The following is a 16,724-nucleotide window of genomic DNA, read 5'->3' as shown; positions in this document are numbered from 1 at the left end:
AAAAGAAGCACATTTGTCTTACTTTCAAATTCAAAATGTTTTTCTGTTTGAGGCCAGCAGCATTTTTTTCCTAAACATTTGTGCTGTTCTGCCACACCAAGGACACTGACCAAAACTGAATGAAATTACAATATTTGCACTAAGTGGCTGTTGTTTTTAATACTGCTGTTGGTTTTCCTGTGTCTCTCAGCCACATCGTCTGGGTTACAAAGGTCCAGCAGCACAAGTGTCAAAGCCTGCTGTCACATCAGTGCAAGTCTGTCTGTCGCTCTACGATGCATAGATGAACACACAGACATTTCTAAACAAAGAGGCATTTAGTGTTCCTCGTACTCCTGTGTTGTCGGCTTCACACACACACACACACACACACACACACACACACACACACACACACACACACACACACACACACACACACACACACACACCATAGAGCTCTCCATTTCCACTTGGTCTGCAATACTGTACATTTCTGCACGGAACAATACCATCTTTCTGTTAAAAATCTGTGGAAACTATGTGGACGTGGTATTTCCTTCATTCCCTGTAACTGATGATAGACTTACCATTTGCTGTCAAGTCTGCTGTTTTCTGTGAATGGTTCGTTGACACCATGCCACCAGGCTAGCAGTTTAGTAGTACTTTTGACTTATGCTTTTACAGGGTTGTATCTTTGCCTCTAATTTTCATCAAATCACTTTCTACCTCAGGTTGCTACGGTGTCGCTGCAAATGATGTCAGCGAACAGTGGTCGTGTGATCGCTGTACGGAAGGAAGCTTTACAGCAGTAAGACAATTTTTCTCCCTTTTGTGAAAGCTACTTTTTTGCATATTACATATACGTGCAGGACGACCCAGATCAATGACTCCGAGCTAGAGCTGTTACTAGTGCTAATGGTTCTTCAATCAGCGGTGCATTTCCCAAAATCCTCACTGTTTCTTTCCCATAGATCTCGCTTTTTGCAGCTACTTTGTGGTATCGTCCCGCCTGAAGGAGCGTTACGATCTGTACATTAGACCCTAGATTCAGATAAGGAAAAACAAAAATTCCCCCCAAAAAACCTTTAACAATGAAAAAATGGTAGAAACCTCATGAAACAGACATGCAGTAGTTGTCATGTGTACAGAATAAATAAGGAAAAAGTCACAAGATATACAAAGACAGAAGTTTGTTAAACATTTAAGATAAAGATGACTCCTTTTCAACTATGAAACAATGCAGCAGATTTCCTACAACTTTGTCCTAGTGCCACGCACAATCAAGTTGTTATATGTAAACGTGTGTAAGGACTTTGCTGAAGGGAAGAAAAATGTGTTCTTTCTCTCTCACTCTGTTGTCTCTCTTTATGTTTTGTCAGGAATGCTGTCTCTGTAACCTCAGAGGTGGAGCGCTGAAGAAAACCCAAAACGACAAGTGAGACGGGCTTTTGTTGTGTGATTATATCTGCATACTCATCTCTGATCTCCAGAGCTCAGAGAAATTCATTGTCTGTGCATCTTAAGCATCAAAATGTATTAATTTGTGTGTGTGTGTGTGTGTCTTTATAGATGGGCCCATGTGATGTGTGCAGTAGCGCTGCCAGAGGCGAGGTTCAGCGATGAAGCCAAGAGGAGTCCCATTGACACCAGTAGGATCCCCATGCAGCGATATAAACTGGTGAGTAGACACACACACACACACACACACACACACACACACACACACACACACACACACACACACACACACACACACACACACACACACACACACACACACACAGATGCAGTGCTGGAATTCCCCAGGTCCTTGAGGACCGGCTCGGTCTAATTAATGAAGTGTTCACAGTTCTAATTAACAATGTGAGACGAACATGCCCGCAATCAAAGCTAGATAATTAACCACTAGTGGGTGGGAGTGGGGGTTTGTGTGCGTTGGGCTGTCTGTGTGCGAGTGTTGGGCTATACATGTGTGGTTGTGTGTCTGTCTGTGTGTGTATGTGCATCTATTGTGTGTGTGTGTGTGTGTGTGTGTGTGTGTGTGTGATTGCTTAATGAGAGAGCTGGAGTGCGTCTCAGCAGACCTGACATGTTGCCACTATAGTTAGCTCTCCGCTGCAGGCCCCATGATAGCTCAGCAGAAAGCAAAGTGTTGGAGAGGTACATCCTAACACAAGATGGATCACAGGGATGAATTCGGCCCGTCCATTCAGTGCTTACATTGTGTTTGTTTAGTTAGGTACTGCATGTAAATGAAGCCATCAGGTTCAGGTTAGCCATCTCAGCAATGGCCCTGTGCATTTATATCAGGCCAATACTAAAGGAACAGGGAGAGAACCATAATTTCCTTTTCAATGATCAACGGGACATAAAACCCTTCATGTATGGAATCAGCAGTCTGATCATCTGATCATCTGATAAAAAACATGGCAAAAGGGCAGCCATTAGCTCAGTTGCCAGCGGCCTGGGGTTCGAGTCCGGCCTGGGCCCTTTGCTGCGTGTCATGCATGTTCTCTCTCTTCTCTCCAATTTCCTGTCTTTTCTTTGTCTTTTGAATCACTATGCAAATACTGTATGAATGTAGTTGAACTACCAGCAAGCTGCTGCAAAATGTAATTAAATCACATGTGGTTCACTAACGACTATACTGCCATTAAAGTAATAATAAAATCCAAGCCCTTATTGATAACAGTGGAGTAGACAATAATTCTAATCAATGTTAGAAACACCTCCCAGAATAAAGGAATACTATCAAACTGAATTGAGCTAGGCGTTCTCAATAAACTGGCAACTGAGTGTATAGAGGCTTCAGAGTTGTAACACCAATGTCTGACTCCACCATAAAGGAACCAACCAAACCATCTACATGAGTGCCTACCCGAAAATAGCTGAAGGGATACGACTGAACTGACTCTAACTTTGTGGACACAGTGACATTACTCACAGGGTATTTACAGGGATATGGTTCATATCTACTCACACCACATTGAAATTAAGCTCATTTGGATATGAAAAGCACAAACCACGAAGTCGGTCTCCATATCCACGGGCCAAAATCTGAACAAAATGAAATGTGTAGTCCAGACGGGAAAGGGTGGGGCACTCATAAGAAATGCCTCTGACATGACCCTAATGATGGCCAAAATGTTTCAGATCTTGCAATGATCTAAATTATTTTTTTGAGGTCAGGAAACAGTACTTCCTTCCTTGTGGCTGTCAAATAATGTTAGGTTTGTCACGGTGCCAGTTTTTGCTTGACACCACAGATTACAGATTTACAGACGCACTTTTTGATTATCAGGTGTAAGTATTAAAAGTTTCTTCCCTTTGGATGGCGTATGTGATCTGAAGATATCTCTATTACCACAGTCATTTCACTCACACTACATGAAGACACACAATCTTAACTTTCTGCTGCCAATTTCTGACTAATTAGCATGCTGACACAAGCGCTTTTTTGGATGAAACCATGCTTCAGTTGATGATAAAACAGATGGGCCTCTTTAAACAACCTCTTTGAGTTCTAAATTAAGGTAAAATATGAAAAGCGGCACAGCATGCTTGAATAAATAATAAGCCCCTCACACATGCTGAAGCAAGGAAAAAAGAAAAAAAAAATTGTGTTATGATGACACAGATCTTATCTTCATTGACATTTGACATGAAACCTTTATCTTCTGTCCACTTCATCGTTTGTATGTTCGCTCCGCAAGCCACGTGTTTTCAAGCTTGCACTGGACCCGTTGCCCCTGCAGCATCCAGTACATTCATAATTTACTATCACACAACACACACGCACACAGGCGCGCGCACACACACACATTCATAATTTACTGTGGGAATGTTCTTAACGCATGGCTCAACACAGGCACCCAAATACACCCCGGAGAAGGCACAGACACGGGGAAAAGTGGGTTAGGCTCGCTCACACAAACTCGCACACAAACTCGCACACAAGCAGACACATATAGACATATTTCCACTACACAAATATTTTTTTTTTCCACAAACAAATGTATAGTAATACTAGTTTAGACACACACACCTTCCCCTACACGCATGAGGCATGTCAGTCAGAATCTTGTCATGCTGGCCTCAATAGGTGGACGAGACAGGCCAGGCCAGTTCATCAGCACGCCGCTGTCCATAATTGAGGAGGTATGGGAAAAGGCTTTATGAAATGTAGGCCAAGTTAGTCACCGAGAAAAGCGCTGAGTAAAAGTCCCTCAATTTAGAAATGGAGAAGCTGTGAAGCAGCAGAGGCTGCGTTAATTAAAAAAAAAAAGGGGGATAAAGTTGCGGGATTTCATCACCCTCTTTTTAAATTAAGCGTTCACATTGCCTTTCGGGTTACCTCGCCAGAAGAAAAGAGGACTTCTCTGAGAGTCTCTTCATACACAATAGCTCCTGATCCTCAACTGATATCTGAATTAAGCAGGCTAAGCTGATAATTGTAATGGCGAGGCCAGGCCTGCTGTAGAGGTTAAATTTAATTAAAGCTGTCTAGGTTAACTAATTAGATCAGCTATTGATTTTGCAAAGAAATGAACAAAGGGCATTTATATGAGAGGCTTAGCGTGACTATAAAAGTTTTAATTTGCACAGCATCACCTTCTCATTCACCTATCAAATACTGCGTTATACTTCCCAGGGCGATGAATATTCCTCATGATATGCAACGGAGAACTAAATCATCGTAAGATCCATTTCTGTGCTGTTTTGACACACCATGTTCTTCCACGGATATGATAAGATGGTAATATAACAGTTTACATGTCGTCAGACTCTTTATATAGGCTGGAATTCATTTCCCAATCAGCTAATTCCCAATTGAGCTCACTTACCGCCGATGCATATTCTCTGCGGAGTTTATCTATATATAGGCATATTATCTGTCAACATGTATGGATACTCCAGTATGGATTCCTAGGAATTAGATTAATGAATAAATTACCTTCAAAGAGATGTTAGAAACGCAGCGCGAAGACAGGCAGGGAAGCGAAGCGAAAAGAGGAGAGCGTAGATGGGTGTTTTATTAGGAGGAGAGTGGAGGAAATGGAGTGAGATGGGAGGCATGCGAAAGGGTTGAGAGAGGAACGGGGAGCGGGTAGGGTTATAATGGGAGGATGTTGTCATTCTTTCCCTTTAGTGGAAGAGCTGGGGATTTGTGGGAGGGGAGGAGAGGGGAGATGCCACAGTGGAGGAAATGGACTTGATGGGCTGTTTGGTGCAGAAAACCGAGGAATAGTCTTAAAAATGTAGGTGCGAGTGCGCTTGTGCATGGATGCGTGGCAATGTTTGTGTGGAGAACTCTGTGTATATGTATTACGTCCTCAATTGTGCAGTTGTGTACTGATCGCAGACCTCAAACGGGGGGGAAAAAATACCACAACACAGACATTGCAGCACTGGTTTGTTGTGGAAAACTTGAATGATGTCATCTGAACGATTATTTGAGGGTTTCCTGGTATTGTAGCGGTGAAATAGCATGTTTATGTTGACTATTACAACTGGGATCTCTCTCCTTCTCCGCATTTTATCCTCTCGTACCTATGTTTTGTTTACACCACCGTTTCCAATAACATTGAGGAGATCTCACAGATATGTTTATTTGGAGCGCATGATGGCTTTAAAGTGATGTTTGAGGTTCATGGCTCAACTGAGCGATGATTCACTTAGTGTGCTTTTGTCTGTAATTCACTGCCGTTTTCCCATATTCAGACTCTTTCAAGTGGAAATGCAGAGTTTAAATGACTCTCTTTTCTTTTCATTCTGTTCCAAAGGCTACACTGAATACACTGAACAAGGTCAGGGCTCCTTTAATGCAATAAAGACGCTCAATGACAGTTGCTTTAATATAGTTTGCAATTGAAAGTGACAGGAAAGATGGGAAAGAAGGAAAATATGTGACGGATGATCTTGTGCTTATTTGTTGATGTTTGCTGTTTTCATACATTAAGTTTAACACCCTAGTGGTGGCCAAATTGTTAATCTATTCTGTATGCCTGCATACTGTGTGTGCGTCCTTTAACATTTTACATCATTTGTGCTTTACCTCATTGGCTATGTTAAAAACAGATTTAATAATCCGTTCTTATCTTTATCAAATTTATCAGAAATATTTATTGGAAGCCGCCAACGTGGACTGCCTGTTATCTCGGTTTGTCAGACAATTTATAAACTTGAAATACACACCGCTGCCTGTTACTAGTCAATCAGCACATCAACATATCACTTCACTTTCTAATGCAAAAGTGTTTGTAGTCTTAAAGGATAAGGCTGGCGATATTCCCTTTATGTTTCTCATTCTTGACTAATCTCATGTCAAAATGTTCCTTCATTAGGTTGAACATGGGCACTGTCGATTTTATTTCAATCCCGCCATATATACATGACGCAAAAATGGGGAAACTAACAGTTGCGTCCCAGAGGAAATCTGGACAAAGTATTGTGAATTTTTACATTTTTAGCTGGAAGCCTCTCCGTCTATACTTTATCACCCTTGTTCAGAAGTCTCACCACTCAGGCTCTCCTAACTGCTGGAGGAATAGCATCAACTTGTTTTGCGCCTGTCCTTATGTAATTACTGTTTGGCTCAAGATTTATACAGAATTAGTGACTATGTCTGGGACCAGATTACATTTAATTGGGATGTACAGCCTTTTGGGCTGCTATGCTCAGCATCAACAAACAATAAAACTAAATGCCTATTTGGAATACAGAGTGTAGCGGCTAGAAAAACAATTACAAGGAAATGGCCAGAGAGCCCATCAATAGAAGACTGGTATGATATCATTAATGAAATCTTTGTAATGGAAGGAATCACGTTTTCTTCGAGGCTTCAGAAAACTAATTTTGAGGAAATTTGAGAGAAGTGGAAAACATATTTCCCTGAAATGTCTCTTTTGTTGACATTTTCCATTTCCCTTTTTATTATTAATACTATCATTATTTGTTTTCATTTGAAATATGTTTTACTTACCTTTTTAATGTATCCCCCCCCTTTCTCTTATCTAAATGTAAAAACACCCCATAGTTTGTTTGTGTTCGATAATCACATTGTGACAATGAAGTGGTTCACATGTGAAGAGGACTGACTGTGCTGTTGTTATCAAGTGATTTCACATAAAAAAAAAACATTGTGGCCTGTTTTTAAAGATTTATGTCTTCAGTGCAAAAGACTGGACTTGGTGCTGAGTGCTGGCTTGACCTTTTTTAAAAGAACTACAAGATAAAGCCAGCCTTGTCTTAAAAAGAAATTGGACCCATCTGGCTCATGTCAGTGTTTCGTGTTGACGGTTTGTTCTGGTCTGTGTGTTTACAGAGGTGCATCTATTGTCGTAAGCGTTGCGCGGGGAAGCGGCAGGCAGGCGCTTGCATCCAGTGCTCATGCGGCCGCTGTCCCACCTCCTTTCACGTGACCTGTGCTCATGCTGCCGGTGTGACCATGGAGCCTGATGATTGGCCGTATGTGGTGTCAATCACCTGCCATAGACACCAGTCACGGAGTTCGTCAGCTGTAAGTTAAAGGACTGATTAATAGGGATAATTGTAGACAACTAATGATTGGTGTTACTTTCATACACTGCATTTGCAGTGGGTCTGTAAATGTTGGTCAAATAATGTAAGTAGAGGAAAGGTGCTATGGGGACTAAGTGTAGGATTTAAGATGGCATTTTGATGGAATTTATTTTGAAAAGATTTTCTCACTTCCCCTTGGTGGCATCTATCCATGCAAATAGTGGCTTTTTTACTTCAGTTGAAAGAAGTTGTGGCAGAAATAAAGAGAAACTCAACATCTGGACAAATCAAAACTATCTGCATGGCTGGATGCCACTTGATGTGAGGAAAAAGTTTTTTAAAATGCAGCTTAAACGAACTGTGCTTGAGTGATGACTCGTATCAGACGTTTTTAGTTTAAAATGATTCTCTATATATTGTCTTACAGCAGCCTAATTGCTGCCCTGTGCTCTCTGTGTGTACTAGAAGCAGCGAGCGTGCCAAGCGTCCATCTCACTGGGCCAGACGGTGATCTCCAAACACAAGAACCTGCGCTACTACAGCTCAAAGGTCACCGAGATCAGCTCCCAGATGTTCTACGAGGTCATGTTTGATGATGGCTCGTTCTCCAACGATACCTACCCCGAGGATATAGTGGTGAGAATATGTTGAATTACTGACATGCTCAAGAGGTCACGTCCCAGTTGTATGAGGTCATGTCAGATATTAAATCCTCCTTGTTTTGAAAGCAGCTTCCACTTTTCAAGGGATATTATTGGTTCTCAAATGGTCATTGCATGAGGGATTACTTATAAGCTTGTGTTAATAACTTGGTGTAAGGTGTGTATCTGTAAAACCAATGAGCTCAGGAGTAGTTTTGAATAATTTCCAATATTCTGCAGTTAAACTGTAACAGCGACTTCTGAAAAGGCTTGTCAAATTTAACTAGAATTTAGACAAGTTTTCTCGCTTTAACGTTTTATTATGAAGTAAATGTTGATTGCACAATGTAATGGCTATAGAATAATGAAACCATCCGCTGTTTAGTTCGGTGCCCTATAAACTTCGCTTTCACTGTGCTGTTGTGTCTGCTGCCGGGCACGAAATCTCCTGGGAAAATTAAGGCTGACTGTTGATCCAGTCTGGCTGGCAGCCTGGCACTTTCTCTATCTGCTTTCATGTCTCCATTATAGACTAAATGAATAAATAAACTCCTTTGTTGTTGGTAGTTGCTACTGTGAGGATGACAAAAACTATACAGTTGTCTCCACTTCAAAGTAGAATATCGTAAGACTGCTGAGTTGTCATGGTAGCAGCAAACAATCACTGGCATGACGGGTCAAAGCCAAATTCATGAGTTTTTGGTCAAGTGATTATGATAATGGATGGAAGTCTCATTCAGTGTTCTCAACCCTGTTAAAGAGAAGTACAGTAGCTGTGGCTGAAAACCACAAACACAATTAATACTCTCTGCCTTAATTAACCTTGTCTTATTTAGATATAAAGCATATTGTACACCAGAGGTCGCACTAACCAAATAATTTCAGTGATTGGCTGATTGTTTTTTTTAACAATGATGGACAATCTGAAGGCTGTCGGTCATTTTGACACATGAGAACACTGAGAGCGATTTACTGTTAAGTTAGTGATTCACACTTGCATGTAGTCACAGCTACGCTGCCAGTGCAGGAGTGCATGCTGCAGGATTTCCTCCTTCACTTCAAAACTCTGGCTGAAGTGCCGCTGGCAATTCCATTATATAGTGTGGAAGAAGAGCACAGGTTCAGAAAAAAATCAAAACAGCCGTGAGAAGTCATCTGTCCGAGGCAAAGACACGAAACCTGATGACCTAACTGCCTCCGATTCGTAAAAAAGAAAACAAATACATTGAATTGTTTCTATCTGTTAAACTATTGTGATATTGTGCACTGCACCAAAGTAATAATTAAGATATATAAATAGATAGAAATTCATGTATATATTAGAAATTATAAAATCCAAGTACGTATTTTTCTTTCTCAGGGCTGGCAAATACTCAAATAAAATAAATTTAAAAAATGAAATAAAAACCTAATTTAATAAAGACTGTGGGAGGCTGCTCATAAAACATTGAGGAATGTGCTTGATTTGATTGTCTTCCCACATACGTTACCAACACATAGTGTGAAAAATAAGATGTTGAAATGATGGTGGGTTTGGATCGTTCCCAGCAGAAGTACATACCAAGTTTGCTCACAGCTCAGTCAAATCATTTGGAAGGCAATCTTGTGTTTTCAGCAGCAAGGCTAAGTCTGAATCAAGTCCAACCATGACATTAACCTCGTAAAACTAAAAAAGGCTCTATTCAACTTCAAACCACTCACTTTGAATGACTTTTCTGTTTGAGAACATTTTGAAACATACTCAGGCATTTACGCAGACCAACCATTATTCTCTTGTATTTTCAGAGCAGAGATTGTGTGAACTTGGGTCCTCCTGAAGTCGGGGAAGCTGTTCAAGTGAAATGGCCTGATGGGCTGTTCTACGGTGCCAAATACCTGGGCTCTAATGTCTCCTACATGTACCAGGTACACACACACACACACACACACACACACACACTGTGCTATAGACATACATAATCATGAGAGACGTATGACCCAGTTTTGCAGATTTAATCCTCTTCCTGTGAATGTTGAATTAACTCATTGGTCAAAGCGAGACCACAGTAAACTTGCTGAACTCCCTCAACGTCAGAATTATCGTGACTTCTCTGACGTTGTCAGAATCCCCAGGTCTATGTATGGAGGGCGAGAAAAAGAAAGGACACTTGAGACAGAGATTGAGGGAGGTGCTGAAAGTCTTGGCGACTAAAGAGGGGGAGTGGAGATGAGATGGAAGATGATGGGAGGATGAAGAGATGGATACATAGGAAGCAAAAGCTATTCACACAGAGTGGAGCCAGATGGGTAGAGAAAAAGAGAGATGGCAAGAGCGAGAAGAGGAGGATGAGAAGGAGGTGACAATCTGCATTATTCAAACTCACTGAAATATTCACTAGGCTTAGAGTCATGCGGTTTCCACTTAAAGCTTTATTTAGTTGAGCTGGGCGTCAACCATTAGTTATGCACAAATGCATCTGTGACGCACACACTCGGTTTAAGATGGGTCCGATTTTAGAAAAAGGCTGAACAAGAACTTTTCATTGTCAAGGTGTATTAAGGCACGAAATAGTTTAGGGCAGTGTTTTATTTCAAGATCTACATAAAAAAAAATTTAAAAAAGAAAATATTCGTTTTCAAGAGCAAAAGCAACATGAAAATGGCGTTTTAATCAATTAATTGACAAATTGGCTGATGTGCGTTACGTAGTAAGGAAAGTATGAAAACAAATCCAAATGCTGTGTAAACCTGTATGGTAATGCACTAGCTGTTTAAAATCATGTTTAGTTATCCTAATAGAGACTCAGTTTGTACTTTATAATAGATAATTTGCAAATAATTAATTGCAAACAAAATATAGGCTTGAATGTAAGATTTTGAAAAGTACCACCCAGAAATAATACCATTAACAGCTGCAGTATGTAAGAATTTGAGTTTAAAACATTGAAAAATTAGCCCAAATTATCAACATAACGTGAAGAAACAACAGGTTTGACGTTAGGTCAAAGACATCTATGTATTGTGTTGAAGAGATATCTACTGAAGCTCGCACGCTAACCAGCTAGCCTTGGCCATGAAAACTTTCTCCTAGCGGTCTCAAGCTCCTGTGTAAACACCAAGACTCCCCTGGTAGTATGGCTAAGTGAGCTAACAAGCTAACGGTAGCTACGGTCATGGATGCATAAAAAGAATACAGTTAGCGGGTACTCTGGTGATTTGCTGGCACCAGTATGAATTCAGTGTCGCCAATTCTTGCCTATTGCACCTTAAAGTTTGTGTACGCATGTGTACAAAAAAAAAGCATATATTTAATAAATTGGATAAATGTGTAAATGCAGGCATTTTATTTACAACTGCTGAATCTTTTCATGTAATCTCAGGTGGAGTTTGAAGACGGGTCTCAGGTGCTGGCTAAAAGAGAAGACGTCTATACGTTAGATGAAGACCTGCCCAAAAAGGTGAAACGTAGACTTGTAAGTATTAGACTTACTGGGAAACACATAAACTTGAAACCATAAGTTTGATACTTTAATGGCATGAAAGTAAAACATTCTTGTGCCACCTCGGACGTTTTCTTATTTACTCATTGGCGTTTTCTCATGTCTCCTTCTAGTCCACGGCCTCGAGCATGCGTTTCCAGGACGCCTTCTTCACCACGCAGGGGGAGAGGAAACGGCAGAGGACACCCAACTCACGCTTCCAGAAAGACTATGTGGCCCTGCCAGGCCTCCGTACAACTGCCAAAAGCACATGGGAGCAACGCAGCCACAAAGGGAAATGAAGTCATGGAGAAGGATCAATGACAAATGAATGCACTGAGTTAACAGTGGATGTAGAGGGGAGGTTGTTTGTGTGAGTGAATGTATGAGTATGTTTGTGTGTAAGTTATTGGATCTACTTCCATCTTAACCACTCGCCTTCCCTGTGATCGGATCAGAGGATGTAAGGGAACCGGTGATCTGGGCTTAGATGGATGTTAACTTGCGTGTGCTTGTACATAGATCAGTGATTGGTGATTGGATGTTGCGACAGGCTGGAGAAGAGTTCTGAATGGACAGCTGGACTCTATAGAAAGGGTTAACAGAGGGCGTCTTTGCCTCAGCTGCCTCGTGCTTTCACATCCGTCAGGGAAAATAAAAGTGACTGACATTTGTCACATCACCCTTTTTGAAATAAACAAACTTTTTTCTTTGTACATGAAAAATTCACAGGTGAGATTTTTCTAAATAGCCTGCGGTAGCTTTTTGGGCACCTGTTATTTCCAGTTTTGATTTTGAATATTTATGCACTTTTGCTTGTAGTATTTTGCTCATGTCTTACTGTTTCTCCCCGCATGTTAAACATCGTCTCCTAACTGCTTCTGCTGGGCTGAGTCCAATCACACTACAATGGCTTCCTCTCTGCATTTTAATGCTTATGGGCAACGATAAGTTGTTTAATCACTTCTGAATAAAAAAGAGAAAAGAATTGATCATGTCAATCACTTCTTTAGGTGAAAGATTCAGACCGGAAGCCGCGTCTGTGTGTGTTGGATTTCTGTGTCCCAATTAACGTGAAATGCTACTGTTGCTCTGTTGAATGAAACACATTGTTGAAATTATTTAAAATTTGTATTTATTTTTGGCTTGCTATAGTTAAACTATTGCTAACTGCTGTAAGGAAAACAATAAAAAATTACCTATGTTTTTTTTATTAAATGGAGTTTTTTTTTTTTTTAAACTTTAATTAGTAAGAATGATATGACATCGTTAATGTGACTCTAGAATATGTTGAATTTGAGTGATAAACATTTAAAGTCCCAGTGTGTAGGATTTAGGGAGATTAAGGCAATTATTGAATATAATATTCATTATGTTTTCTTTATTATATAAACACAGAAACTGAGAACCATTGTTTCAGATCCTTTAGAATGAGCCTTTTATATCTGGAGAGGGAGAGCAAGGTGTTCAATTAGTTGCAGTGTCATTTCTAGAGGTCACTAAATCCTACGCACTGGACTTATAATGCCAAAAATGAAAACTGGAACAAGAATTTGGCTAAAATCACATTTGATTGGTGCGTTAAGTAAAACATACACTACACTGTGATATTCAGAGATGGTAAAAGTACCCATTATTTACTCAAGTACAAGTAGGAGTACTGATTCAACTTCTTTACTCAAGTAAAAGAAAGTAAGTACAGGCTCTGAAATGTGCTCAAAGTATTACTTCTTGGAGCCAACACCTTCAAACAGTTCACTTGAATAAGGCAATGGGTGGAGAACATCTGTCTTTTCACAATCTGCTCTGTGGCAACGTTGCCTGGTTCAGTTTCATCCATGTTCCTACCTTTGTCACTATACGCCTTTATTACGCTATTGTCCCCATTCAAGTCTCGTAGTTTCATCTTGCCATGTCTGCCGTGACAGGTTGAAATCGGTCTTGTGATGTTGGGAAGGTGGCGTGCAATGATGCAAAATATAAACAATTGACAATTCCCCGCAAATACATTAAAACTAATGTAATGAGCCTGTTCTGCAAATGTAAGGAGTAGAAAGTCCAGATGTGTGTTTTAAATGTAGGGAGAAAAAGTAAAAAGTTTTCAGAGTACAAAAAAAGCACAAAACCAGTAACAAAGTATTTGTATTTGTTACTTCCCACCTCTGATTATGTTTAATGATCTTGTAGAAAAATTGCATTTCAATGATCTTGCAGATATCAGATCCTGTTAAGAGAGAGTGAAGATATACTGTAATAGCTCCTTTCCTAGTAAAACTAAAAAATCAGGTCTGTTGTGGTTTTAAAGACAACATCGATGCGGTGTCAAGGTTTGAATGAACGACTATAGAATCAATAACTGTTGAACTCTTAAAGAGACAATGCCAAGGTTAGAGAATGTGCCTTATTGTACAGACGGTGTTTAATAACTTTAACGTTGAACTTCCTGACCGGCATTTCAGGTGACAGTCTGAGGTATACGGAGCACAGTGTTCCCAGCAGACTCAGCTCATGTCTTCCAAGTAGGTCCTGAGGAGGAGCCTGGCAGAACGGGAAGTGAAAAACCAAGAGGTACCATAAGTGGCCTTGGCAAGGCTTCAAAAAGCTTTGTACTCCCATGGAAACCGCCACAGCCTGCCTCAGATGTGTTTCTTTGTTACTGAAGCCAAAGACAGAAGAAAAGTCATCCATGATGAAAGTGGCAAATTAAAAACTTGAGGCAACTCCACAACTTTCATGTAGTATATGCGAGCATGGTCATACTGTACAAGCATGCCACCCTGCATTATTTTCTGGTCTTTTGGTGGTGCACCAATGCATGACAATTAATTTAAGCATGTCTCTCTGACTTGGGGAAATCTTCAAGGCTGCCCACTGGAGGCCTATTCCAATAAACAGGTTGAAGATAACTTGGCTGAGTAAAGCTGTTTTTCCCCCCATTGCTCCTGGCAAAATTTGCCTTTTGAATGTAACATTTTGCTCCACTTCTCCTTTCGTTGTGCACAAACCAGCAACTATTATATCACCTATCAGCAAAGAGGAAAAGGTCCAGCTAGAAAGAGTAGCTACATGATGGTATGACTCAATGAATTGGTGAAAACTTAGAGATAAAATTTACCCAAAAATGAGAATTCAGTCATCATCTACTCACCCTCATGTTGATGTTGAAAGTTTCAAAGTTCACAAAACATTTCTGGAGCTTCACAGCAAAACTGTGTTGCAGAATCCTAAACAACTGAAGTAGAAGGGGACTTGTTTTCAAACGGAAAAAAAACACTGAGCAGAAAACATCCGAAAGTCGTCAATTCAAAATCTTTGTCATCGCAAGGTTGTATGACCAAGACTTTATATTCAATAAAGCTGGTAGATTGCTCACCTGATGTGCCCCACGTACTGAAGTTGAGGCTGGAGGTTTGATTCCACCCTGTAGATTTTGATGCATGGAGTAAAATTTGGGCGTCATATAAAACTTTAATTTTGAAGAACAAGAAGTTCTTTAGATGTCTGTCATTGGAGTTTAAAAGATGTCTAAAATGACATTGTAAAAAATGTCATTTTGAACCCTGTTGGGATGTAAAACACAGAGTTTGCTTGGCTCAGCAAGAAATCATGTGCACAGGGGTGATCACGGGAGCAGCAGTGAAGCTGAAACAACTGTGCTTCACCAGCCTCTACACCCTTTGAGGTGCTCTCACCTGATCGTCAAATTGTGCCTGGGTCCCGGTGCCCCCTCCTACGCTTGCCTTACAGTTTATTGACGCGGGTCTTGATAAAAAAGAACAGAGAGCCAAAAACAGAAGCTTATGACTTGAAAGAGACCAAGTGAGTCTTTGGAGCATCCCACCCAGTCTAACAGAGGAAATCCTCAAGTGTTGGGAACTGAGCTGATGACACAGCTCATGGCAAATGCAACAGAGCTTCAGAGACAGCGGCGGGACCAAGAATGATCTGAACCGTTCTGCTCTGAGCCCGGGAGCAAGGCGGTCTCTGTTCAGCCCAGCAGAGACGTTGGATCATTCCCGCCGCCTTACAATAACAAGTCAGACATGAGTGAGCAAGGGCCTCTCAGCTGCAGCTCCACTCACTGCAGACTGCAGCCTCGATCTGTTTCCCAATGTGGATTTTTACAAGTCTAAAAGTTTATAGCAATGCAAGAATCCCTGTGAGGCTGCCGGAGCGCTCATTACACAGCCAAAAAAAAGACTATTATATTTCTGGAATAAACTGAGAGACAAATAGAGATAATGTTGCTATTTGTAAACGCTCGGGGGAGGGACAAATGCAAATTATGACCTGGGGGTCGCCACTACAGAAAAAGTTTATTATTAAATGTCTATTTCTACATTTGCCATTTTGGGTCATGTTAGACTCAGCTTGTTAGGCTCAGCTCTACATTGTCATGCTATTCTTGAAATAAGGGTTTAATTTGAATTGTCTGAAAACAAAAAGGAAGCAATGATAATCCTTAGTTTTTTATTTATTTATTTTGTATTTAAAGGTCCAGTGTGCACAGTAGGATTTAGTGGATATACTGGCAGGAGTGCAATATAATATTTATAATTATGTTATTATGTTTCGTTACTGAATGAGCCCCTGCTAGATGCTGCTAAATCCTTCACATTGGCTCTTAAATCATTTTTATTTTTACAGCATCAATTTAACCCAAATCATTTTCACACAGTCCAAACAAACTACTGAGGAAAATGTCATCCCCATGAGGTCCACTTGCTTCACTGATCAGAATAAAGTGACTCACAGAGCCTCCACCCACACAGGAAGTAAGCCAGGTCAAGGTGGGGGGAAAACAGGAGTGGGAGGACCACTCTGGCTGCTTTATGATAGGCACTATTATTGGCATTCTGTCATTTAGCCTGATGGCCCATGAATAATAAAATATATTTGATACTTACTCCAATACTTTATACTCTCTTGACATGAATCCACGTGTTTGGACAAAAGTGTTTTGTTATTTTGACCTGTTATTCTCAGAGAACCACGTCTTTGTTGAATTTAATGGCTCACTCCGGATGAATTATATTAAAAATGATTTGATTGTGTGTTCCCTCTAGGTTAACGGCATCATTAGGGCCAACAGGTTTTGAAAAGGAAGAAGAACACAATGTAT

At 40.5% G+C, this 16,724-nt stretch overlaps 1 protein-coding gene across 7 annotated transcripts in view; it reads left to right on the top strand.

Annotated features, from left to right (window-relative positions):
• The window catches only part of kdm4c (lysine (K)-specific demethylase 4C), a 30,152-nt gene extending 17,332 nt beyond the window's left edge, over positions 1-12,820 (top strand). For 2 of the 7 annotated variants that reach the window (XM_084363942.1, XM_084363941.1), the window contains exons 15-22: positions 714-790; positions 1,362-1,417; positions 1,552-1,660; positions 7,307-7,501; positions 7,969-8,139; positions 9,930-10,049; positions 11,504-11,596; positions 11,737-12,820. In XM_084363942.1, the coding sequence (XP_084220068.1) occupies positions 714-790; positions 1,362-1,417; positions 1,552-1,660; positions 7,307-7,501; positions 7,969-8,139; positions 9,930-10,049; positions 11,504-11,596; positions 11,737-11,904 (989 nt within the window). In that variant the 3' untranslated portion in view covers positions 11,905-12,820. Of the gene's footprint in view, positions 1-713; positions 791-1,361; positions 1,418-1,551; positions 1,661-7,306; positions 7,502-7,968; positions 8,140-9,929; positions 10,050-10,247; positions 10,431-11,503; positions 11,597-11,736 lie in introns of those variants that run through there. The other 5 variants (XM_084363943.1, XM_084363944.1, XM_084363946.1 and 2 more) reach the window with 5 other exon arrangements.
• Positions 12,821-16,724: the final 3,904 nt, after the last annotated feature.

This window comes from Pagrus pagrus (assembly GCF_965226575.1).
Source record: "Pagrus pagrus genome assembly, chromosome: 2".
Taxonomy (NCBI): Eukaryota; Metazoa; Chordata; class Actinopteri; order Spariformes; family Sparidae; genus Pagrus; species Pagrus pagrus.
This window is presented reverse-complemented; position numbering and strand designations above follow the sequence as displayed.